The sequence below is a fragment of the Ictalurus punctatus genome, chromosome 26 (genome assembly GCF_001660625.3).
Source record: "Ictalurus punctatus breed USDA103 chromosome 26, Coco_2.0, whole genome shotgun sequence".
Classification (NCBI taxonomy): Eukaryota; Metazoa; Chordata; class Actinopteri; order Siluriformes; family Ictaluridae; genus Ictalurus; species Ictalurus punctatus.
The window spans coordinates 13,151,265-13,177,901 of record NC_030441.2 but is presented as its reverse complement, the minus strand read 5'-3'; the positions used below and the strand labels follow the sequence as shown (position 1 = coordinate 13,177,901).

At 40.2% G+C, this 26,637-nt stretch overlaps 1 protein-coding gene across 2 annotated transcripts in view; it reads left to right on the top strand.

Annotated features, from left to right (window-relative positions):
• The first annotated feature begins 6,427 nt into the window (after positions 1–6,427).
• Positions 6,428–26,637, top strand: part of arhgef7b (Rho guanine nucleotide exchange factor (GEF) 7b) — a 37,601-nt gene continuing 17,391 nt past the window's right edge. For both annotated transcript variants that reach the window (XM_017458032.3, XM_053676052.1), the window contains exons 1-6: positions 6,428–6,779; positions 11,604–11,687; positions 18,762–18,846; positions 19,077–19,207; positions 20,230–20,431; positions 24,902–24,990. In XM_017458032.3, coding sequence (XP_017313521.1) covers positions 6,615–6,779; positions 11,604–11,687; positions 18,762–18,846; positions 19,077–19,207; positions 20,230–20,431; positions 24,902–24,990 — 756 coding nt within the window. In that variant the 5' untranslated portion in view covers positions 6,428–6,614. The remainder of the gene's footprint in view (positions 6,780–11,603; positions 11,688–18,761; positions 18,847–19,076; positions 19,208–20,229; positions 20,432–24,901; positions 24,991–26,637) is intronic.

The window sequence follows — 26,637 nt, the reverse complement described above, 5'->3', positions numbered from 1 at the left end:
ATGGTATACTACACCAGAATACAGTCCCTTCTGAAAGTATTGGAACTATTCCATATCTGTGTGCTCAGTACACCACTGGTTTCTTTCTTTTTCAGGACATTCCAAATTGTCGTATTGGCTATGCCCAATGCTTGTGCAATGGCTCTGATTGAGTTTCCCTCTCTTCTCAGAATCAAAAGTGCTTGCTTTTCTCCCATAGGCAGCTCTGTGGTCTTCATGCTGGTTTACCCTTTTTAACAACAAATTCAGTCTTCACAGGTGAAACCCAGGGCTCAAACCAAGAGTAGACGTTCAGAGCTATTCATTCTTTAAACAGTCAATTTAACAGGGCAAGAAACACCCATCAGTCTTGTGTTCCGATATTTTTTGATCACTTGACATAATGGGATGGTCTAGGTGTAAATATGAGGAAATTAAAGCCAATCTATGGTCTCATATTCATCTTTTGATCTCAAACCCAAATGTCTTCAGTGTATAGCAAAAACAAAAGAATTGGCCTTGCTGTTCCAGTACGTTCGGAGGGGTCTGTATTCTACACACTGTTCATCTCTAGTAGTATCATTTATCGTATGCTGTATGCGATATTTAAGGAAACCTCCACCCTGAAATGCGTTTTTATATCGAAATAACGGCGATGTGCTTGGTGATTCTTCAGCTAAATTCTTGGTGCTGTGTATTCGCTTTTCCTGTGAGAAGTTAGCGGCCGTCTGCTGTACTAATCTCAACAAAAGAACAAGAGCTTCTTTCACCACTCACCATTCATCAGAGACTAATTACCCAGTGGCACCACTGTCAGCGGGCAGTTGAACAGCATTGTGGGTGATGTAGGAAACCAAGGGGGAAAATAGACCAAGATGTTGAATTTTAAAAAAATAAATAAAGTTTCAACTCAAAACAGTCACGGAGAATTGAATCAAATATTTTCTACAAGACCATGTATTGATTATAAATATTGTAATCAGTTTGTTCAGGGTGGAGTTTTCCCTTTAACGTTTGATATATATTAACCAATAATATCCCCCCAATTACTGGTTCCCAAAACATTCTGGGAACAGATCTTTTCAGTTTCCCAGGGAAGTTTTCTGTAACGTTCATGTCTTGTGCATTATGGTTCAGAGAATATTCCCCTAACATTCTCATCACTTTTACATAACCTGCCAATGGTTTGGAGAACGTTCCCTTAACATCCTGGCAACCTTTTGAATGACTTGAACCTCTGGTGAACCTTGCACAAACCTGGGAGTTTTCAGGAACGTTCCTGTAACGTTAAGGGAACATTCTCTGAACCATTCCTATTCAGACCTGTCCCTATTGGTTGTCATAAATTTCTCGTTGCATTTGTATCTAATAAAACAAGATGTGCACAAAAAGCCTTGTTGCTGAGAGAGAGGGGGGGAGGGGTCAAGGGAGAATGGCCAGGCTGGTTTGAGCTGACAGGAAAGGCTACGGTAACAATAACCACTCTTTCCAACCGTTGTGAGCAGAAAAGCATCTCAGAACTCAAAAACATCCAACATTGTGGTAAATGGGCTACGACGGCTGAAGACCCGACCCCACCAGGTTCCACTCTGGTCAGCCAAGACAGGAACCTGAGGCTGTAGTGGGATGTTTCCCATCTTCAGCTGTACATTTTTGGTATTCTTGTTAACAGTGACCTTCTCAATCACCTGAAGAACAGTTGCTGTTTTTCCTTACAGAGCACGCTGACTAATACATGAGCGTCAGTCACTGAATGTGTGCTTTTGATTAAAATTTCCAATCAGTTCCTAATAATGACTCTCTCACTCTCACTATCTCAGATCTTTTCCTCCTGCCATCCTGATCTGAATTCAGAGGTAAACTCTGCATTTTATACATGACACAGCACATGGCATTGAAGGATGTTCCTTACTTAATTTTGTCGAGCAGTACACTGGAAGCATCCGCTCTCCTTCACCACTCATTTATTCACGTTCTTGTGAATAGGAAGCCGTTTAAGCCTTAAATCACGAGACGTAGTGAAAGAAAACGTAAAATTTCAATAGGAGTTCAAGAAAGTAACAGCAAATGTAAAGACCCCTATTTTTAATCATGTGTAACGTTAAATGAGAAGAAATTTTCATGGAATGTATTATTTAATTATATAGAAAGGTTTAATATTGAATTATTGATATAACGATTTAATTATTAAGTATTATTAATTAATAAAGTAATTATTTGATTTTTATATTATTTAGTAGTGTTTGGACGAGTCTTCTTGGGGGACATTGAAACACTATTGGAAACATTTTATCGATTTCAAAAATGTCGAAGAGAGATTAAATTAATAGGTGGAATTAAAAGACACCAAACTGATATAATGATCAAGTAGCAGAAAGTTTAGTAACAAAGTTTCATGTAGTCATTTCAACAAAACTGTTGGGTTTGAAATATGATCTTTCTCTTTAATATTTTTATTGGATAATGTTATTGTTCAGGGATAAATAAATATTTTCATAATAACTGAGTTATAACTGATAATCAACATGTCAAAAATATATTAGTTATAATTAAACTTATTGCACTACATGCACAAAAATCAGTGCATGTACAAATTATTACACCGGGTAATAAATATATATGGGGGGCGGGGTGAGAGAGAGAGCAAGAGCGCACGTTCGCCTCACACCTCCAGGGTCGGGAGTTCGATTCCCACCGTGGTCCTGTGTGTGTGGAGTTTGCATTTTCTCCCCGTGCTGTGGGGTTTCCTCCGGGTTCTCCAGTTTCCTCCCCCAGTCCAAAGACATGCATGGTAGGCTGATTGGCGTGTCTAAAGTGTCCGTAGTGTATGAATGGGTGTGTGAGTGTGTGTGTGATTGTGTCCTGCGATGGATTGGCGCCATGTCCAGGGTGTACCCCGCCTCGTGCCCGATGCTCCCTGGGATAGGCTCCAGGTTCCCCGTGACCCAGAAAAGGATAAAGCGGTATGGAGAGAGAGAGTGAATTTTTTTACACTGTTGTGTCTAATAAGGTGATTAAGACACATTGCATGATGCATAAGCAGGGCTCATTACGTTTTACGTTCCTTAAGATATCACAAACATTCATTTCCAGCCGTGCCTGTTAATGCTGGTACAATATAAAAATGTACACTAGTTATATATTGTATAAATGATCGATTATTATTATTGTTGTTGTTAAGGTAATATAGTCCTCCAATACCACCGACTCAAATTTGTCATAAACACTGGGTATACATGTTTTGCTTGCTTGTTTGTTTGTTTTTAAGGAAGCCCATGTCTTTTCTCTCTTTTTTTGTCTTTTTTTTTTTTTTTTGCAATGTTTGTTATTCTGAAAACTTGTTTTAAAAAATTCAACTTATTACTGGTAAAAAAAAAAAAAAGAGAGAGAGAAGAAAAGTTGCAACTCCACCTCATCTGCAGATAGACATGTGTTAAACAGATGGTAGTAGCCCCTACGTGAAACAACATACAGTGCATTTTAAATGTGATCATGTTTTTCCACACGTGATTATATGAGGAATGGACAAAGTGCATTTCAACACCTAACAATCACAACCATATGTGCTTGTTGAACACCTCATTCCAGATTTAGTCCCTCTGTGCTGTTATACTAAGCTCCACTCTTATGGGAAGGCGTTCCACTAGATTTTAGAGTGCGACTGTGGGGATTTGTGCTCATTCAGCTACAAGAGCATTAGTGAGGCCTTTAAATGTCATGCTGGGACAGATTTGGGTCATTTAGTTCCAGGAAAGGCGAACTGTAATACTACAGCACACAAACACATCCTATACAGTTGTGTGCTTCCAACTTTGTGGCAAGAGATTGGAGAAGAACTACATGTGGGTGTGATGGTCAGGTGTAGACATACTGTACATCTTATGAGAAAAATAACGTCTAAATTTGGGGAAAACCAGCCTCCAGCAGGGGGCGCTGTAAACTAACATCTCTCTCAAGTACACAAAACCTATTGCTGGATTATTAGTTTCATCAAGCAGCAACATGTCAGGATTAATGGTGCCTGTGGAGTTTGAGTAAGATCGTTCCCAGATGAGAACCCAGGGCCAAATATGAGTTGAGTTTAGACACAAATGTCAGTTCTGGCATAATAATTTCAGTTGTGGTCCAAAAGTAACGCAATGCTAGACAGCCACATTTAAAGTTTTAATGCAGCAAATGATTGTGTGGCATTGACGTTTTGGGCTGAAAGTGGACCAGCTGTAAACATATGGTCTCACCAAGACTGAGTTGTGCTGTGTTCTTGCAGCCAGGTTGTTCAGGTGATGAGGTAATATGTGCTATGTATAATGAGTCTTTATTGGTTATATATATATATAACAGCACAGTGAAATTCTTCACATATCCCAGCATGCCAAGGAGTTGGGGTCAGAGTGCAGGGTCAGCTATGATACAGCACCCTTGGAGCAGAGATGGTTAAGGGCCCAACAGTGGCAGCTTAGCAGCACTGGGACTTGAACCCCAGACCTTCTGATCAGTAACCCAGAGCCTTACCACCAAACCACCACTGCCCCCAGTGTTAGGCTTTATTTCAGTAAAAGCGGATCCCAAACCATTTTTAGTTTCAGAGACGTGAGCTTGTCTGCCTCTTTTCTTTGGTCTTATCCTTACTGAAAAAAAACAAAGCCCCAGCCTTATCCTCACTACATGTGTTTTTAGACACATCATATGATTCATTTATTTTCACACATTCTTATTCATATGTCTCACAAAGCAATTTCCCACTTATTATGATCACGTTGTTTACTTGAGTTCAACTTCACAGTGGTCACTTTCACTCTTCCATATTTTTTTTTTATACGATCAGTATTACTCACATAATCACATGTGAAATGTATGCTGGGCTATGTGATTTTCCCGTAAAGGAATTCATCACCATCATTACACAATCATATGTGGGCTAGATGATGTGCAATCACTGGGCCGTTACTCATATCCTGTCAGGGATTATTACAGTAAAACCGAATCCGAAACAGGACAACACCTAGGACAAGACCGTGGATTTGTTTGCACAACACCCACACCACCAACATTCCTATTATTATACATGACATGTCCTGTATTTATCAATATTTATTAGCTTTGTCACTGCAACTACCTGCAGCTCGATGCTGCACAGCACGGTATTGCGCATACGACTCCACTTTATTCCATATATAGTCTATACAGTGTTTTATATCCTTTATTGTATGTGTGTACATTCTTCTTTTTTTCTTCTTCTATGTAACTACATTCTGTTTTTATGTAAATTCTGTTTTAAGTCACCGTAAGACAGTCGTAAAAAGCATGTCACTGCATGTCACACTGTGTATGGTTGTGTGAGACCAATCAGATTTGACTTTGGGTTGTCAGTGTCATGGTTTTTATGCCAAATTGGAACATTGTTGCGGATGGAAAAGTAAGCCTGTGGGTGGAGTATTTTGGGGTTATTGCCCACTAAGATCGGAATTAAACCAATTCACTTCCAAAAACATGGGCTAAGACAAACAAAGGGAAAGTGCAAGTGCAGGAAGTGTATCTACAACGTACAGAACCGTTTCTGTTTTAAGATATATCGCAACAGGGGGGCCCTGGGGGCTTAGTGGTTAGCATGCTTGCCTTGCACCTCCAGGCTTGGGGCCTCGAATCCCTCCTCCGCCCAGCATCTGTGGAGCTTGCATGTTCTCCTCATGCCTCACTGCTTTCCTCCCCCAGTCCAAAGACATGCATTTCCAAAATGTGTGTGATTGTGTCGTCCAGGGTGTCCCCTGCCGTGCCCAGAGCTCCCTTGTATGGACTCCAGCCTCCTCCACAACCCTGTGTAGGATAAGCGGTATGGATAGATATATTGCAAAGATTGTGGACTTATTTATTTATTTATTTATTTTTAGAAAAAAGATGTATTGCAGATACACTAAACAGAAATGTGTGCACACCACAGTGAACATGTTTCCTGTCTATTTCCCCTTGTCCGCTTCCTAAAATCTGGTGTCTAGCGTCAGGTATTCAGTGTGGTTTTTGAAATGTTCATAAGATGTGTGAAATTAACTGACAAACCCAATCCCCAATCATTTTCAGTGTGTGGAGATGGGACTGCTTGCTTTTTTGCTTTGCTCTCAATATTGTATTGCATACAGGTTTTGCAAAAAAAAAAAAAATAAGTACACCTTTTAAACAAAGCTATCTTTCTTCCTTTGTTTTTTAAACTTCAGCCATTATCAGCAGCAGTGAATAGACCTACAGATATATATTTGCATGAGATGTCAGTGTCTCCATAGGCGTGTTACTTTTCGTCTGTTGATTTCGGTTACAGGAAAGGAGAGGAGGAGAGGAGAGGAGGGGAGGAAAGGAGAGGAGAGGGGGGTCACTCTGACATCCTGCCAAAGCAGTTGGAAAAAGCACCAGAGCACGAAACCAGACCCCTACTAGACAAATCGAGGCAGCTCGTTATGCACACAGCAGCCAGAGAGAAGGAGTGATCACGTCCACGAGCTACACCTCAGATGTCTCGCGCTGGAGAGAAAAACAACAGGATGTGTATATGATCTGACGCGACCGCGCGCTCCGATTTGATTGATTATTATTATTATTATTATTATTATTATTATTTTCAAATTGGAGGACGCACGTTTGCGATCATGAATCCGGCCGAGCAGACGGTTACGTGGCTCATCGCGCTCGGTGTGCTGGAGTCGCCGAAAAAGCGTGTGTCGGATCCCGAGAGCTTTCTGCAGAGCTCGCTGAGAGACGGCGTGGTGCTGTGCAGGCTGCTCGAGCGACTGCGTCCGGGCTCGCTCCTCACGGTAAAATGCCTTAAACGAGTTTAGTCTGATTCTAAAACGATGGGAAGCTGCGCGCGCTTTAACCGGGACACCCTGCTGTTTTTTTGGATCAACCGCGCGAGCTCTTTCCTGTCCGATCTTTATTGCGGGGAGCGAGCGCGCTCAGATAGAGTCGAGGCGCGGGGTAACGCGCGGGGTGCGCGTATATACCGAGTTTTACGGCTTTGCATGAATACACAGGCGAGCTTTTATTTATGAAAGGCCAAACACTTTACACACGCACACTGTTTGAACCGATCACGTTATTAGACACTCAGAATGGTGAGAAAAACAGAAAACAGCAGTTGTGTGAGTGGTAAAGCCTTGGTGATGAGAGATATCAGAGGAGAATGGCCTGACTGAACTGATTTGAGCTGACAGGAGGGCTACGGTAACTCAAATAACCACTCTGTACAACCGTAGTGAGCAGAAGAGCATCTCACAACATGATGGACCTTGATCCGGATGGGCTAGACCAGCAGAAGATCACATCGGGCTCCGCTCCTTGAACAGGAATCGGCGTGCACGCATGGTAAACAAAGAAAAACATCACCGGGTACATTTTTACAATGTTCTACCGTACAGTTTGAGTGATTTGGTGTCCACTGTAGCCTCCGGGTCCTGTTCTTGGCTGACAGGAGAGGAACACGATGTAGTCTTCTGCTGTTGTAACTCATCCACCTCAAGGTTTGGTGTGTCGTGTATTCGGAGATGCTTTTCTGCTCACTACAGTTGTAAAGAGTGGTTATTTGAGTTGCTGTCAACTCAAACCAGTCTGGCCCTGTATATATAAAATACTGCTCACATATATTTATGAAACACTTACACATACCTGTGCTTTCTCATATAATCGTACTTGGACACGTACAGAGTGCCCGCTCGTGCATGTTCGTGAGCGCAGATCATTTTCCGTGAGTCCAGAAGTCATTTCATTGTAAAAGGAAGACTTTATGAAGTTTCTAAACCCTCAGTATATGAAAGCTTTGCCAGAAAGTCTTCTGATGACTTCTTCCAATCTTTAAAGACAAACAAACACTTGTTCCTGTTGATTTATTTGGTAGGTAAGTAATGAAATACTTTTTTTTTTTTTTTCCTCAATATGTCCAACTTTTTATATACTGACAAGAATGTACATATTAAAACCTCTGCCTTCCTGTTGCAAAAAAATGACTTCCAGGCGCACTAAAGATCGTCTTGCCTTAACACACATCTATCTAGTTGTTGTAGACCTAAATGATAAAAGTGAGATGTTTTATTATTATTTCTATATTACATTTACATAAAATAGATTGTTGTCATTGAATAAACATGTGCAAAACAACCATTATTTTATACAGAAAAGATGTTATGGGCATAAAGGAATAAGAAAGTGTCCATGTAAACCTTTCTAAGGTATATTCATTTGATCTCAAACAGACTGAGTGGCAGCTTTCCCCCCAAGCACCTAGGCGTTGCCATAACACCCCATATGTAAACATACTTTTCTACATCAGCTGCCTTGACAGTGGTCTTTTACTAAAACTGTTTATCCCACAGAATGAAACACCCACGTACAGCAATATTTCCTAAATAACAGTAATAACTTACTCATAGGACAGCAATTAGACAGGCCATTTGAGAAAACAGTGAATTGGGATATTGTTTAATAAGGTTATATTAGAGAGGTACTATGTGTACCTAGAAGCGCTGCTGGGCTTCAGTGTGGATGATCTTTATACAGTGCTGCGAAAAAGTATTTGCCCGATTTCTTCTGTTTTTGTGTACATCTCATACGAAATAGTTTTAGATCTTCAAACAAAATACAACACAAAACAGTGGCAACCTGAGTAAACACACAATACCGCTTAAATGTTTTTTTATTGAAGCAAAAAAAAGTTATCCAACACCTCTCACCCATGTGAGAAACTAATTGCCCCCCTTAAACTGGTTGTGCGACCTTTAGCAGCAATAACTGAAACCAAACACTTTGGATAACTGGAGCTCGGTCTTTCACTGACTTCTAGACTTACTCCTATGCTTTGGACCATTGTCTTGCTGCATATTCCAGTTGCGCTTGAGTTTCAACTTATGGACTGAAGACTGGACATTCTCCTTTAGGATTTTCTGGTAGAAAGCAGAATTCATGTATCCTTCAATTATTGCAAGTTGCTCAGGCCCTGAAGCAGAAAAGCATCCCCACACCATCACACTTCCACCACCATGCTTGACCGTAGGTATGATAGTCTTTTAGTAGAATTCTGTGTTTGATTTACTCCAGATGTAACGGGACCCCTGTCTTCCAAGCGATTCTACGCTCGACTCATCACTCCACAGAACATTCTCCCAAAAGGTTTGAGGATCTTCAAGGTGTGTTTTGGCAAAATTCAGATGAGTCTTAATGTTCTTTTGGTTTAGCAGTGGTTTTTGGTCTATTTAAGTGTTGATGTGATTGAACAGGGTTTGCAGTAATCAGGCCTGGTTGCGTCTAGTCCAGCTGAACCTCATTATGAATACAGTTTCATAGATTTGGGGAATTCGTAACTATGGGGGCAAATACATTTTCACACAGGTCCAGTTGGTATTGGATAAATTTTTGGCTTCAATAAAAACTGTGTTTTGGGTTTACTCAGGTTGCCTTTTTTTATCTTAATTTTTGTTTTAGTTTCTGAAACAATTTAGTATGAGATGTACAGAAAACCAGAAGAAATCAGCACAGTATTTATGGGGTTAATACCCATTTACAAAGTGGCCATTGATAAGAAAGCCAGGAAAGGATTCCCCTCACATTTAAAGGTACAGTGCACATTTTAATAGCTATTGTTTCTGTTCTTTATTTATTTATTTATTGCAGGCACAGCTTAATTCATCAGACACAATTACTGCAAACTATATTACGATCTGCTGAGAATATCCCAGTCAATTAATAGACTCCATTCTGTTTCACATCATCTCTTTTACAATGATTGTAATAATTAGATGTTAAAGAAAGTGTTTAGTCAAAAAATTTAATGTAAACAATTTTCCCTTTAGCCTAAATGTGGTCAATCAGACAAGACACATTTGGTGTCCGAAGCTTATTTATTTATTTATTTATTTTTTTGCACTGGAGCTATGAGTATAATGTTAAGGAAGGTTATGGCTACCAGTTTAGCATTGTGCAAATGACATGCATAAAGTATATAAAGTTATCAAGCAATCTCACAGTAATTTCTGCATGGCACACTGTTGTCTGGACAAAATTATGTCTAAACAGGCATCACAGCCAGGTATCCGAAGCCTCTGTCAGACTAAGTTTTCAGAGCCTACTCTGGGAACACTCAGGATGAGGCAGAAATACGCCCTGGATATGATGCCAGTCCATCACAGGGCACCATGCATACATAAACTCATTCACATGTATGGGTGATTTAGAGTAGTCAGTACTGGCATGTTTTCTTGGCCAGTGCGAGGAAACCATAGAACCTGGAGGAAACCCACAGAGACACGAGAACACGCACAGAAATTCCACACAGACAGTAGATAGAGCATTGTGGAAACTGTTAACCAGCAGACCAACATGTCGATGAAAGAAGTATACTGCTGAAAAAAAACAAACAATAGAAACCATCACAGAAATTCTAATGGTTTCCACTACAAATAGCATTACAAACCATCCGTTAACCATTACAACCATTACCAAATATCAAAGGTGTTCATTGGTCCTTAATGGTATCCACTTGACATAACACGACACCAATAGAAGGCAACAAGTGACCATTAAAACCAATAAAATTCTCATTGTAACCATTAAATCTATTATAAATTCTATGAGGGTTTCTATTGTTTCGCACACGGTGGCTTAGTGGTTAGCATGATTTCCTCACACCTCCAGGGTTGGGGGTTTGAATTCCGCCGTGGGCCTGTGTGTGTGGAGTTTGCATGTTTTCCCCATGCTGTGGAGGGTTTTCTCCCCCGGTCCAAAAACATGCATGGTAGGCTGATTGGCATGTCCAAAAGTGTCCATAGTGTATGAATGGGTGTGTAACTGTGTAGTGATTGTGCCGTGCGATGGATTGGCACCCTGTCCAGGGTGTACCCTGCCTTGTGCCCCATGCTGCCTGGGTTAGGCTCCAGGTTCCCCGTGACCCTGTAGGATAAGCGGTATAGAAAATGGATGGATGGTTTCTATTGCTTATTTCAGCTTTCAGGTTTTTTTTCTCAAACGTTTGAAGAACAACAACAACAAAAAAACTCTAAATGTACTCATAAAGTGAATCTTTTCCACATATCGATCATAATATCGGTACACAGTTATTCGGGGTAGACTTTTCCTTTCAAGAACACGAGTAAGGAGTCTTAGAGCAGGTCAGGCATGAAAAATTTCATGAAAATATCCAATGTAGAAAAAAAACCCAACAACTTTATTTATATAGATAGCACGTTTCATTTTGAGTTCAAAGTGCTTTGTTTAAAAGATTTTAAAATGAGGAATAAAGCAATAAACAATCACATAAAATTACACATGCGAATAAAAAACATTTAAAATCAAGCATTTATTTGAAAAAAATTACAAACATTTTTAGCATATAGCTCATTTGGAGTATCGTTTTTAAACACTCCTCCACTCACTGCGTGTCGCCGTCATCTTGCGTCACTTCCGTTTCTTTAACGCCTACTCGGTGGATAGGTAGCGTTTTCCAGCTACAGTGGAGATGTGAATAAACGTTTCTTGACCACTCTGTATGGTGTAGCCGGACAGTGCGAAGTGAATAGCCGGGTTTTAAACCACTGGAGCAGAGAGAGAGAGAGAGAGAGAGAGTTTCAGCCATTTTCCTCTCATGCACACAGGTTTTCCAGGAACCGAAGAACGACGGCGAGTGCTTGGGCAACATCAGGGAGTTCCTCAAAGGCTGTGCTTCATACCGAGTGGAGGTGAGCAGCCTGCTGTTGACTTGTTTATGTTTACTGTTTATCTCAGATCGGGTGCTGTTTTTGTTTATATCCGTAGATGCAATTCTGTTTGAGCTTGTGGCGTTTGAGGCAGATCGGGTAAGGCAGTCTAGCGCTCAGTGGGACGCTGGGAATCATATTGGACTAATCCTTTATAAACCGAATCAAACCGCAGTGTGCACGCTGTGACTTGTATTTCAGTAGGTTAGGTGCTGAGGGGAAAAAACCCCTATGGCTTAGCTTTCATGTTCCAATAAATATGTGCACAGTGCAGTAGTAAATCTTGTATCAGAACATTGCGAAACAATACTGACATTGAGGTTATTTGCATCCATAAATATTGGAGTCTCTAAACGACTCCTGATTCGATTCGCATTTGATTCAGTGCCATATATTTAAAATGAATCTTTTAAATGAATTGATCTTGATTTCTGCTTCCTATAACCTACATTATGACCCCCCCAATTATGCCAATAACTATGGATAAAATTTTCATATGTATTTTGAGTGTGTAAATCCAGCCGCATGCTTTTGCAACTGTAACTCCTTTCTAGAAGTTATAACTTTTACATGCTTACTAAGAGGCAAAACAAACCTCTGCAATTTCTAGTCTGGAAAATGCAGAATTTTAATCTAATACATTTGGTGTCCTTTTTGATTATATGATACTTCCCACCATTGTATGTTTTTCCCCCCGCATTTTTAAATATATATTTCTATTACTTTAACTAATTCAAGTAATAATCTATGAACATAATTTTTTAATGTAAGTGCAATAATTCATGCAGTAGAGGGTTAAAATGAAATGTTATGTTTAAAGAATATTATATGATCTTATGCGTGGGGTTATAGGAAAATAATCAGTGAAAGGGTTAGTTTAATGCAGCCTGATGTAAAGGAACTGTTACGCCCCAAAGTTGATTAAGTGTTTTACTCCTCTTATACCACAGCAATTTGCCAGAGAGTCATTTTCATGCTTTTTAACCATTTATTGTTGCATTTAATATTGTTTAACATCCACAAAAAAGCGAGTTCTCGTTATAACCGCTATAAACAGCCGTTCCCTTTATTCCTTTTTCCTGAAGTTAATGAGACAAAAAGAAAACACAGCTTCCGCGATCTCAAGAAACCGGAAAGCGCAAACTCCTCTGTGCAAGATTACTTGGAGTGCTCAATACACAAGCTCCTGTTACTATAGAAATGATTACAGCGGCAGCATTAATATAAACTATTGTCAGAGCTGCTGCTATAGAAAATGAACCATCACCTTCTGACCAATCAGATTAGAGAATTCAAAAGCGCTTCGGAGTAGCACATTACGTGCTTTATTTATTGTTCTCATAATACTAAAGGTGTAGAAGCTTGCTATATGGAGCTGATCACTTTAACAAGCCGAAGTGTTTCTTATTGTGTACCGTAAGCATTCTCACCTCTTCAGGGTTCCAGATAAGGGTTCCACATGGGGGTTTCGCAAGATTGTGGGATTGGTGAGCTTCAATCTTTAACTGTGACGCACATTCACCGGTTTTCTTTAAATAGATTGCGATGCACATCATGATCATCATGATCACAATGTGTAGTTGCAATATTGTTGTCAATATTGCGCAAAGAGGGCTTCTCAAAGGTTCCTTGGAATAGTTACGGGTTCTTGGATTACTTAGGAGTGTCTACTGAAAGGGAAACCATCTGTGTAGGTTCCTACATAATCATTTCTCCAGAGAGACAAGCCTATCATCACAAATCTTGGGTTGCACTGACTTTTTTTTTATAGTATAAAATTGTGATTTTTTCTTGTCTCTATTTTCTGCATTAAAGCTGGTTTTATCTGTGGCTCTGGCCCATGGTCAGCTTCAAGACAAGCCCTCTATTGTAGTGAATGGAGCTGTGTGTTTGAACGAGCCTGTCTTGCAGTTCATTAATGGCTTTCAGGGACAGGCACACTCCAGCGCTGTGAGAGGCTCTCCAGAGAATAAGAAAGGGGGGAAACCCCAAGAAAGGAAAACAGTTCTTCTTTTAGGAGGTAAAGAAAGGTTAGACAGTGACGGTCCAATCGCTTGTAGATTAGCGGCATCACAGTAGTGATTTTATCACGCACCACATGGATGCACGTTGTATTGTGAACACGTTTTGTGAAAGATATTTATTACAGTTGATGGATTGTTGTGCGTGCTTTAAAGGAAGTGCAGCTTTGGAGTCAGCGAATTCATAACATCACCGTGTCACCAGTGTAGGAGGGTGAACGTTTAGTTCCTGTTAAAGTGGTAAACGATAAACATGATGGAGTCTAATCTGCCATCTGTGAAGTTCATTATTTACTGCCATTATACCCCAGAGCTGTTGAATATACCACAAAGCTGCTCTTTTTTTTCTTCTTCTTCTTATTCCCTTTTTGGGACTGGATTTCCCCTATTTTCTCCCCAGTTTGGTCAGCTGCCAATTCCCACCCACAAGTCACATGACAGCTACAAGTTGGCAAGAGTGGAGGCTGTCGTGTTGTGTTGTGCGAGACATGGTGAAGCTAAACAACCGCGTTTTTTTCTGTTGCTCTTGCTGCCCCACAAGACTGAGTAACTGCACCATAAGAACACGCTATCTGCCCTCTTCCACATACATGAGCTCACAAATGGCTCATGATTGACGAGCATGCCATGCATCCAACCCAGTTTTGCTCTCTTGGTTCTTGGCCATGGATGGCTCAAGCAACATCTGGATTTGCGTCAATCTACTGATGATCGTGAGAGCTTTTCTGTTTTGGTACTCGAGACCATTTTTCCCCCTCTTTATAAGCTGAGAGAGAGATGAGGGGGGGAGGCTGATGAGGGAACGACTGTTTACAGATGTTATAATGAAAGTGTTCAGAGGAACCAGCTTGGCATGTTTGATGTAACCGTAAACAGATTAAAAAGTACATTTGTAGAGTTCTTTACTAAATAGAAAATGGTAATTGTTTGCAAGTTAGTGTGCTGTGATGGGAAAATATTAACCTTGGGGTGGTAACAGTGACTGCATTGGGCTGCGTGACACCACGTTGAGGTTGGTTATTTCCCTATAAAAGCACTCCATGACGTGTGTTATGTCTTATTCTTGATCAGTTATACATTATACCATGATTTTCACGTTTTACTTTTCAAAAAATAACTTCTGTTGTTTGTTCTATTGGAGATGATGCCGCCTTGGAAGGCAGACCTTTTGGGTAGAGTTTGTGCTCCCAAGGTTTAGAAGGTTGCCGTTCATCTACAGTTTCCTATTTTGGACCGGTTTGAAGGCTACAATCCAGAGTCTCGTGAGAACTCATGATGCAATGAAAAAAAAAGTAATTTATTCTAGTTTCTGTTAAGTTCATGGGTGAAAGTGTAGTTTTTGTGCTTTGTGTGAAAGTGCTGAAAATTTGAAAAACTGACTGTTTCACCCAAGCACCACTTGATACACCACCTGAAAACATCAGGGTCAATATGCAGATCATATTATATTACTATAGTACTTGTATTTTATGTAACTGGATTTCTGTCAGTTTTAGGTGTCATGTCTTCTGAATTTCATTTGCACCAATTGACAAATCCTTTTGTAGGAATGGTTACCTACAATAAAGTTGTTTCACCCGTATACCCTCATTATTATAATAACATAGTGCTTCTATGACAGATTGTATAATTCTGGAAGAAGTAAAGATGGTATTTATCTCTGTTTTTTTCAATCAGGGAAGTGGATTAAAGTGTACACCTCGGCTCCATTTCAGACCCAGTTAAAGCGAAAGCAGGAAAGAAAGACATGTAATAAACAAAATGACTGATTATCTTTTGCTGTTTGCTTTCCAGGTTAAGGCTCTTCTCTGATGTATAGTAAAGCTCTCCAAAAATCTGTCATCGGCATACCTCAGCACCTCTCAGTGTGATTTTAGCAGCTCAGTCAATCATCCGTAATTGCTTTGGCTTTAAACAGACTGCAGCTGCCAACGGTTTGAAATTTAACATCGGCTTGTTGAGTTGCAAAACCAGACTTTGCCGATTCAGACCGGAAAGCATTAATGAGAGAATGTGCAGAAAAGTTGAGCAAACCAAAAAAATGCAGCGGCAAATGAGCAAACCCAACATATATAGCAAAATATAGATGCGAGCAGCGATTAGTGGGTCCAAGCACCAGGGGTGCACCAATGTCTCTTTTCATGAGCAAGTGTTGGCATTTGGATATTATTATTTCACATCACTGAACGTACATGTGAACTTTGCACCACATCACGTGACCTACAGTGGAATTACACAACACCTGCAGAAGGTGCACGAATGTGTTAATGGTTTCTGAAGGAAGTTAACCATTTGATTACTGAAAACATGCTCTGTTTCATTGCATGATTTATAGTGGAATTATGCCACTCTTCCCATTTGAGCATCATCACACGTTAAATTATGGCCTCACCATGGTAATACCGTTTAAGATATGATAAGTTCCTGCACAGTTTGAATCATGGATATCTGAATTTGTTGTTGATCAAATTGAGTATGAATCCGATGAACCTTCTAGTCTTGTGGTCGCCAACCCTGTACCTGGAGATCTACCCTCCTGAAGACTTTAGCTCCAACCATATTCGTGCCCACCTGACCATCTAATCATTGTCTTAAGAAGTTCTTGATCAACTAAAACAGGCGTGTTAGATTTCAGTTGAAGATGAAACCCACAGGAAGGTCGATCTCTAGAAAGAGGGTTGGTGTCCACTGCAATTTAGCATCCTGGACATCTCGTCATCATTCTGACCAAATTTTGTTTGAACCTGACGAGTCCCCTACGAGGACACTTTAAAAGTTTGATACCTGTCAAAATCCCAAATGGCTGACTTTGTGTTGAGGGGTTAATTGGGATTTGATTGTGAAATGTATTTGTCTTGAGAAGAACCATATGCTTAACACATTTGGTGCTTGTTGCTGAAACTGGATGCTCATACTTAAGAACAATGTCCGGCCTCAAATCCGTGGCTTAGACGGGACACAGAGGCTGGAGTGAGCCGGGCTTATCAGGTCAGCATGAGGGCTCTGAAGAAGTGCAGGAGCAACAGGGAGTCTGGAGTCAACCTGGAAAAACCAGACGGATACGAATACACACACTCCCACTAGTTCACATAGGTGGCAGAAAATGCTCGAGTCTCTCTCTGTGCGTGTGTGTGAGTCACAAGGAAGGGAAAGTGTGAGAGAGATTAATAATAATAATAAAGCATATGTTACAAATGCTTCTTGTTTTCTTTTTCAGAGGTGTCCCGGCACTAATATTGTGGTGCTCATCCGAATTTAGGAGCGTCTGTCTGCTATGTGTGATTTGTGTGAGAGATCCATGGCAGAACTAGTGAATAACAGACTCCGTGCGACATTTTGCATGCCGTCGCTGTGTTTACATAAGATATTCTAAGCTGTGCTCAGAGGCGCTAGCATACGGTTTTAGCTGTAGCATTTACGAGATTTGATCCCGTGCTATGATCTTCTTTCTCAGTGAAACAGCCTTTAGCAAATAACAAACGCACATAAAATTTGAGCTGGCGGAAAAGGGAACGGGAAAGGATGTGGCTGTGTAAGAGACATGTGCTTCTCGTAGTGCAGTAGTTACTTTCACTTCACACCAACTTTATCAGGGCGAACGTTGACCTGTGAACTCTCCGACCTCAGTCTTGGGAGCTAGTAGAAAACAAGAGACCGTGGTTCCAGCTCTTTTCAGTGAATCGGAGTAGTCGGCTCAGTTCGTCAGTAAGAGTCGAAGCTTTTAACTCTCAAATGGCTCCTTGATGGTTTTCCCCCCAAAGTTGGCCAAAGTCATCGATCTTTGCCTGTTGCACATCCTACACACAAATGAGTCATTTCTGTGCATTGCTAACGGTTAGTCAAATCATATTTTAGCTTCTTTCACTGGTTTGGTTGAAAATTGTCATCTGAATGCAATGTGGTTAAAAAGCCTAATTATTATTATTAAGTCATGTGTATCGAGTTAAATCTCGTCATATACCCTCAGCTGTGGAAGCTGTTTTCCAGCCGTATTTGTTTATGATGTGATCTCCAGGTGTCCAGTAAAGACAGCAAGGATGCTAATGGTTCCACAGGTTGTAATGATATGCTAGAGAATGAAAAATGTCCAGCATAATGTCTGGGACCGATAATCAGTTTTGAATTTCCAAGTCGGAAATGTGTCGTTATTGTAATTCCATCATTGTTTAGTCCTGCATTAATGTACATACCAAACATATTCATTTGATTATGATCGTTGTGCTGTGTCTAAAACCGCACTCCAGAACATGCTATTGTATTAGTATAGTTTAGTTTTTGTATCGTTAGTGTTGCTGTGGTTCAGCACCTTGTTTTCTGTGGCCGTTAAAGCTTCCTTATCCTAAGCTCTATGCGAGGCCTGGATAAGATCTGTGGAAATTTACATCTTTCTATTCAAACTTTCTACTTCCACACGTAACTGATTTGGGGAAGGATACATAAGAGCTCGGTTTGTGATGTCACAAAACATGCTCCACAGTTTTGAAACTGATATGCACATTTGATATGCAAATTCTTTGAGGATAACAGTCAGAGCCTTTTAGCCAATGATGCTGCATGCTAAGCTATACGCTAGCGGTCAGGGGAAACCGATTGTGGTTTGTAGTGTGTATTTTGACATGTTTGGTTGCTGTTCAACAAATAACTGATAACATGAGTATGCAAATCGATGCTTGGGTACTGAATCTCATGTCTACCTGTGAACAGTGTGAGCTGTTTGGCTGACAGGTAATTTGTCAGCTAGTTATTTGAGATGGAAGTAACGCTGTTAGCGAAGATGAAATGGGGAAAAAACTCATTATAACTGACTACTAAAGTCACTAAAGTCATAACTGCTAAAATGTAACCATGTGATATCAGCTGTCTGCTAAATTTATGATCAGAAATTGGAGTAGTGGCTGCTCTGGCCTGAAGTGTGGCTTTTGTCATGGCGTTACTTTTTGGTCTTGTCAGACGGGTTTAGCTGGAATAAATGTGTGTGTGTGTATTAGTGATTTTAATAAGTTGTTGTGCTGTTTTTTCTTTTCTCTGTGTGCAGACATTCGAAGCTGAGGACCTGTTTCAGGGCCAGAACTTCACCAGGGTGCTGAGTTCCTTGGTTGCTCTCAACCAAGCAACAGCAGGTAAGGGGTGTGTGTGTGTGTGTGTGTGTGTGTGTGTGTGTGGGTGCAGGGGAATCGTAGTGCATCTGGGCACATGAAAGTTTTGTTTAATTGCTGAAATTGTCTATTCACATATTCCTGCTTAAGCGCGTTTGCTGTAATGAAGTCGAATGAGACTATTTGCAAGCATCTGTACAATGTGCTTGTGTATGCCAATGTAACATAAGCTGAATGTTTCTCTGGATGTGTAGATACTGGATCCGACAGTGACTCCATATGTGTTCAACACTCCTCTCTGCGAATCAAGTCCTTTGACTCCCTGAACTGTCAGCCTTCCCGCAGGAGATCATCCAAACGAGTGCACAGCCAGTATTGCAGTCTGGTGAGTACTACTCCGTTCAATTCTATTTTATTTGTACAGCGCTTTTTACGATGGTCATTGTCTCAAAGCAGCTTTACAGAAATATATAAACACAGGATACACTAACACTATTACTAACAAAAAACAGTATCACAGTGTGCTGAGTGCTAGAACTAATTTAGCATTTTGTTGAATGTGGTAAAGCTAAATGCTATTACTAAAGCTAGTACCAGGTTTAAAATATATATATATATATATATATATATATATATATATATATATATATATATATATATATATTTTAAACACACACACACACTAGTAAAGCTACCATTTTTTGTACTTGCTCCTAGCTTTAGTAATAGTTGTTTTTTTTTTCTTTTTTCTTTTAAACCTGGTACTAGCTTTAGTAATAGTTTTTTAAAAAGCTGGTACTAGCTTTAGTAATAGTTTTTTAAAAAGCTGGTACTAGCTTTAGTAATATTTTTTTTTTTTTTAAACCTGGTACTAGCTTTAGTAATAGTTTTTAAAAAGTTGGTACTAGCTTTAGTAATAGTTTTTAAAAAGTTGGTACTAGCTTTAGTAATAGTTTTTTTTTTTTAAAAACCTGGTACTAGCTTTAGTAATAGTTTTTTTTTTAAACCTGATACTAGCTTTAGTAATAGTTTTTTTTTAAACCTGATACTAGCTTTAGTAATAGTTTTTTTTAAAAAGCTGGTACTAGCTTTAGTAATAGCTTTTTTTTTTTTTTTTAAACCTGGTACTAAAGCTAATACAGATTTTTTTTATTATTATTTAATTTTTTTTTTTTTTTTAAAAAGCAAAAATAAACCCCAAACTAATACTAGCTAGTAGCAGGTTTTTTTAAGGTTTTCAACTTGTGGATTATGCTGTTTGAGGAGATTTGAGTGTAAGAAAAAAACATAAGAATTAGATTTCTTTTGAAACTAGCATTTATGTATCATCTTTCTTTCATTTCCTCTCTCTCTCTCACACTCTCTCCCTCTCCCTCTCTCTCTCTTTTTCTTTCTTTTACACATCAGGACATGTCTGAGAACAGTTCAGCTCAGCCTTTGGTGAAGGCGCGGTTTAATTTCCAGCAGACGAATGAGGACGAATTGTGCTTTAACAAGGGTGACATCATCCAGGTGACTCGGCAGGAGGACGGAGGCTGGTGGGAAGGCACGATTAATGGCAAGACCGGCTGGTTCCCTAGCAACTACGTCAAAGAGATCAAAGGAAGTGGTGAGTTTTTGGCTTACCTGGTGTTTCCTTTGATCTTTCCCAAGATGTGTTAAATCCACATAAACTCCATTTTTCTTTTTCTAGTGCTGTTATATAGGACATGGGATAATAGCTGTTAAAGGTGTGGCCGGGGATTTAAGTACATTATTTGGGGGGGGGGGGGGGGGGGGGCGGGCACTCATAATGAAACAAAACGATGTGTTCCCCATTGACACTATCACAATATTAATCAAAAACAAACCGGTGGTGAAAATAAAAAGGCTATATTTATTATGAAATCTATGTACAGAAGTATCTTTGCACATCCTTGTTTGTGTGTGTGTGCAATATAGATAGATAGATAGATAGATAGATATAGATATATACACATATATAAGCAAAAACTAATGCTAACAGTTCTTCTAATAGTTCTATCTCTTCCTCCGTCAGTATTTATCATGCTGCTGAAAGAGAAGGTGGCGCACTGATGCCAGGCCCTGGATAAACATGATATTCGATAATGGACAGAAATGCAAGGGGCACGGTGACTTGGCGGCACCCCAGGTTTGGGGGTTCGAATCCCACCTCCACCCTGTGTGCACTGAGTTTGCATGTTCTCCTCATGCTTTGGTTTCCTGTGGGTACTTCAGTTCCCCCCCAGTCCAAAGACATGTTGTAGGCTGATTGGCCTTAAGCGCCAGTCTCCCCACGAACTTGTATAGGATAAGTGATATTTCAAATGGATGTATGCACGGAAGTGCATTTCAATCGCAATTTAATCGAATTGTTTGAGGTTTTTTTTGAAAATATAAAAACCTCCAGTTACAGCAAACGTCTCGGGGGGGGGGGAGTTTCACTGATTAGACCTTTAAGCCACATATAATGGTGCATGAAGGAATTGAAAGGATTTGGCCAATGTTTTCAAACCATTTGGCTTTGTTTGTTTATTCCAAAAGATAGAACCTCACAGTCCTGATAAAGTTCATTAATGCATGGATTATTATGTTATTGATAGAATAATAACTTTATCTGTTGTATGTTATGTTAGATATGTTTTATTTGCTATAGATTTTAAGAATTGTGTGCCTCAAATCCGGCCGTCAAAATATCACCGGGTGTTTGAAAACCCCATTTGGTTTGGTATTTGTGAGTCAAGCATCATTAAGCTTCCTCTGAGCAAATGTAGGCTTTTAAAAGGACGATTAACCTTTACATAGATTAAAGCTTGGGTGTTAGTGGAGAGAGCAACAGCATGGAGGTTTTAAGACTCTGGATTGGATTGCACGAAGTGATGTGCCCCCAGTCTGATTATCAAAAAATGCTTCTTTTAAAGGAACCTGCATTCCCCTCTGAAACTATTGGAACGGCAAGGCCAATTCATTTGTTTGTGCTGTACACCGAAGACATTTGGGTTTGAGAGCAGAAGACAGATATGAGATGAGAGTTTAGGACTCCAGCTTTTACTTCCTGGTATTTACATCTCGATGTGTTAAACAACATAAAACATAGAACCTTTTCTCTCAGACCACCCAAGTTTTAGGTCAGCAAAAGTATAAGAACAGATAAGTCTTGAAGTAAATTAAATTAAATAACACTTAATATTTGGTGCATATCCCTTGCTTGGAATAACTGCATCAATCGTGAGACTCACTGACATCACCAAACTGTCGGTTTCTTCTTTTGTGAAGCCTTTCCACACTTTTACCTCAGCCTCCTTCAGTTGTTTGTTTCAGGGAGGTTCTCCCTTCAGTCTCCTCTTCAGGAGGTGAAATGCTGCTCAGCTGAGTTAAGGTCTGGTGACTGACTCGGCCAGTTTAAAACCTTCCACTATTTCTTTTCCCCCCTGATGAAGTCCTTTGTTGAGTTGGCAGTGTGTTTTGGATCGTTGTCTTGCTGCATGATGAAGTTCCTCCCGGTTAATTTGGATGCATTTCTCTGTAAATTATTGAAGACAAAATGTTCCTGTAAACTTCTGAATTCATTCTGCTGCTGCCATCACGAGTTACCTCATCTATACAGATGAGTGAGCCTGCTCCAGAAGCAGCCATGCAAGCCCAAGCCGTAACACGACCTCCACCATGTTTCACAGATGAGCAGATCCTTACTTTCTCCACACTTTGGCCTTTCCATCACTTTGGTAGAGGTTAATCTTGGTTCCAAAACTTTTGTATTTCTTTGCGAATTCCAATCTGGCTTTCCGATTCGTACTGCTGATGACTGGTACACAAACAAATCTTGTGCCATGGCCTCCATATTTCTGCTCTCAAAGTCTTCTTCGAACAGTGGATTGTGATACCTTCACCCCTGCCCTGTGCAGGTTGTTGATGTTACTGACTGTCGTTTTTGGGGTTTTTCTTCACAGCTCTCACAATGTTTCTGTCATCAGATGTTGTCGTTTTCCCTGGCTGGGTCGACCCATTCAGTGCCAGTTGTTCAGTACACCAGAAGTTTCTTTCTTGTTCAGTACACCAGAAGTTTCTTTCTTTTTCAGGACATTCCAAATTGTTGGATTGCCCATGCCCAATGTATGTGTAATGCCTCTGATAGATTTTCCCTCTTTTCTCTGCTTCAAAATGGTGTGCGTTTCTCCCATAGACAGCTCTCTGATCTTCATGTTGGCTAAACCTTTTTAAAAACTAATGCAGTCTTCACAGGTGAAACCGAAGGCTAAAACCAGGAGTATATATTCATAGCTATTTACTATTTTGACGATCGATCTAACAGAACACACCTGCGTAACAAGAAACACCTGTCCGTCACGTATTCCAATACTTTTTATTTGGCTGAAAGTTTGGTGGTCTGATATAAAACGTGCTATGTTCTATGATGTTTAACACAGCTACGTATAAATACCAGGAAATAAACGCTGAAATTCAAAACTCTCTTCTCATGTTCATCTTTTGATGTCGAACCGAAATGTCTCCAGTCTACAGAAAAAAAGAATTCATCGTCCTTGACGTTCGAATACTTTCAGAGCGGACTGTATTATCCAAAACCAGCAGTTTGAATGAAGGAGTCAATGAAGCTAGAGGAGAGCTGATGGACTGCTAGCGTTAAGTTATTATTAGCCATATGAGTTTTTGGGTGAGGTTTTCCTGTCCGTGTTCCTGTGTTACGGCCCACGTGGTGGTGTCGGCTTCACCATCTGCTCTGTTTGGAATATTGTTTTTTTTTTTTTTTTGTTACAGGTTTATCATACTACGAAGCCGGCTGTTTAGGTTCCCGGTATGTTTCACTACCATGTTGGCTCTTTTTAGCAGGTGGTGTGGTGTTATGGCATTAATGCAAGTGAAACTTTTAGTTCTACCCACACACACAGAGCCGGGTTAACCACAGCGTGCCATATGCCTCTGTGGTTTCAAATCACTGCATAATGCGGATAAACGAGGGTTCTTTAGGATGATATCACGGCGCGCACTAACGTCCGGATCAGGAAGGAAACCGTGTCCTCAGACAAAGGCAGGAAGTGGTGCAGGCAGCGAGTGCTGTTTCCCTTCAGTTAAACACAGCAGTGTTGTGCTACTGCCTCTGTTCACTCCGCTGGGTGCCTCCGTGCTCACCTGTATACACACTTATACACACAAACACCTGGAGCTCTGTGTGTGTGGAGAGAGAGAGAGAGAGAGAGAGAGAGAGAGAGATGGATGTACACATGTGCTGGCATTCAGGCCAATCAGCAGCTCAGTCACATGGTGTATGTAGATGGTCTCTACGTAAATTTTGTTAGAAACTTTTTTTCTCATTCTCTCTCTTCCTTTCTTTTTCTTTCCTTCTTTTCCTGCCTTTTTTGCTTTTGCTTTTTGATTTCTCTCTTTCTATATCTCCCTCGACCCTTTTCTCTCTGCCTCCCAGTGCTTTTCTTCTTTCTTACATTTCCTTTCATTCTTTTTGTTCGTTCGTTCTTTCTTTTTTACTCTTTCATTTCTCCCTTCTTTCTTTCTTTCTTTCCTTCTTTCTTTTTTCTTACATTTTGTTACTGCTTTCTTTTTGTTCTTTCACATCTTCTTTCTTCCCTGCTTTCCCTCCATCTCTGTTTTGTTTGTTTGTTTGTTTCTTTCTTTTCTCTGGTGTTTTCTCACTTTCTTTTTTTTTTCCCCACTCTACCATCTAAATATTTATATAAATATAAATCCGATATTTGATCCGTTTCGGTTGTTGTTTTCTGAAAGTCTCAGGACGTCGCTCTCTCCTCCACAGCTACATTTCTCATTCCTCTCTTCACACGTGAGGTGTATGATACTGCCCCCCACAGCGCCTGAGACGAGCACACACACTCGCTTTGTCTTGGTATCCTTCACACTGCGCTGAAAGAGATCCACAGAGCGATGTGAACTGATCTGCCCCTGATGGTTAATCTTTTATCTCCTTCATCTTGCTCTTCAGGAGCAGCTCACCTCTACTATTCAATCTAATAGAAACAAAATGTCTCCACAGGCTGCATGGAGTATGTGACCTATTTGTTTTTCAACCCTTCCTCTGTTTGTTTTGCAGACAAGCCCATCTCCCCCAAGCCTGGAACGCTGAAGAGTCCTCCCAAAGTGTTCGAGACCAGCGCTGCTACTAAAACCTACTATAACCTGGTACGAGTCATTCAGCTCTAATGCTGAGAGATGAGCACATTATAGCACATTATAGCACATTATTATTATTACTGCGTGTGAGCTGAGCATTTCTACTGCACTCGCTCTCACTCTCTCGCTCGCTCCATTTGTTCTTTTTCTTTCTTTTGTTTTTGTTTTTCTTTTATTTCATTTTTTTTCTTTCATTTTTCTTTCTTTTTATTTATTTATTTTTTCCCTTTCTTTCTTTTTTCTTTCTTTTTCTTTCTCCTTTTCTCTCTCCTTTCATTTTTCTTTCTTCTTTCCCTTTTTCTTTCTTTCTTTGTTTATTTCTTTTGTTTTTTTCTTTTTCTTTTTGTTTTTTCACCCTTTGTTTCTTTCTTTCATCCATCTCCCATCCATTTTTATTTAGCTCCTTGTGTATTTCCTTCATAAATTGCTAATGGTGATTATTATTATTATTATTATTATTATTATTATTATTATATGTAGGTGAACCTGCACGTTCAGCTTGATTCATACTGATTACACTCCAGATATTCATTTTACGCAGTTCAACATTCAGCGTGCCGCCTCCTTTGGCTCTGGAGACAGTGCAGGTGTTGAACAGTAAGGGGTGTAGCTGAAAGGGTTAAATGGTAGCTGCTCGTAGGTTTGTGTGTTGTGCTGAAATCTGTAACATCTAATGTAGACATTTTCTAGAAACAGTGCCGTACACAACCTCGTGTCCTCGTGTTGAGTAGTGTATTTATGTGGGTGTAGTGTGTGTGAGTGAGTTTGGGTTCATGACCTGTAGTTTTGGTGAAGTCTCGTCTCCCGCTGTTTAACCATTAGAGTGTCAGGTCAGAGTGATGTTTGCGTGTCTCTGAGTCAACCAGGCTGTGTTTAAATTGGTGTGTTACAGTGTTAGTGGTTCACGTGTGCGCATGTGTTTTTGTCCGAGTGTGTAGCTGTAATGTAGGTCATTGTTTCCTTCTCACTGATCTTTGGGACAGCTGTGCCTGGGGCCCTTAGCGGTGCGTGTCTGTGTCTATGAGTCAGGTCCTGTTTCATAGTTAGAGAGATCAGAGGTTTATATAAATTTGATTTAGTTTAGTGTGTGTATATTGTTGCATCGGATGGAATTAAATTATTGGCAAGATGTCAAACTAAGGCCTAATGTCCAGAATTATTGGTACCCTTCAAAAATAGTATTTGAAGGAAATCCAAGCAAATTGTCATCCTTGAATTATCTTTGTTTTTTTCGCACATCTCCTATTGCCTTTGACCATTTCCTGTTTCCCTTGGTATAAATATAAGGTCGCGCACACGTAGACTCCCTGTGTCACCAAAGCTAAAAACGCTTTCAAAACAAAAGCATTAGACGGTTGTTAAAGTTGTTTAGTGTAACCTTTGTAAAAAAAAAAAAAAAAAAAAATATTACCTCAAACATACATCCACATCTGATCTGAATCGAAGAGTGCTTGCAAATGTGCAGACCTTCTAATATATGGCCGAGTGAGAGACGAATCGGGCCAGCGGCAGCGGTGTTTACATCTCTGTGGTGCTGGGTCAGGCACGTCGCAGTGAACGGAGACCCAGTGCAGACTCTGGACCCGCTGGACTGTTGGCTTGGGAAACGTCTGCGGATTCCCCAGGACGAGCTGGAATCTGTGGCTGGTGTTCGAG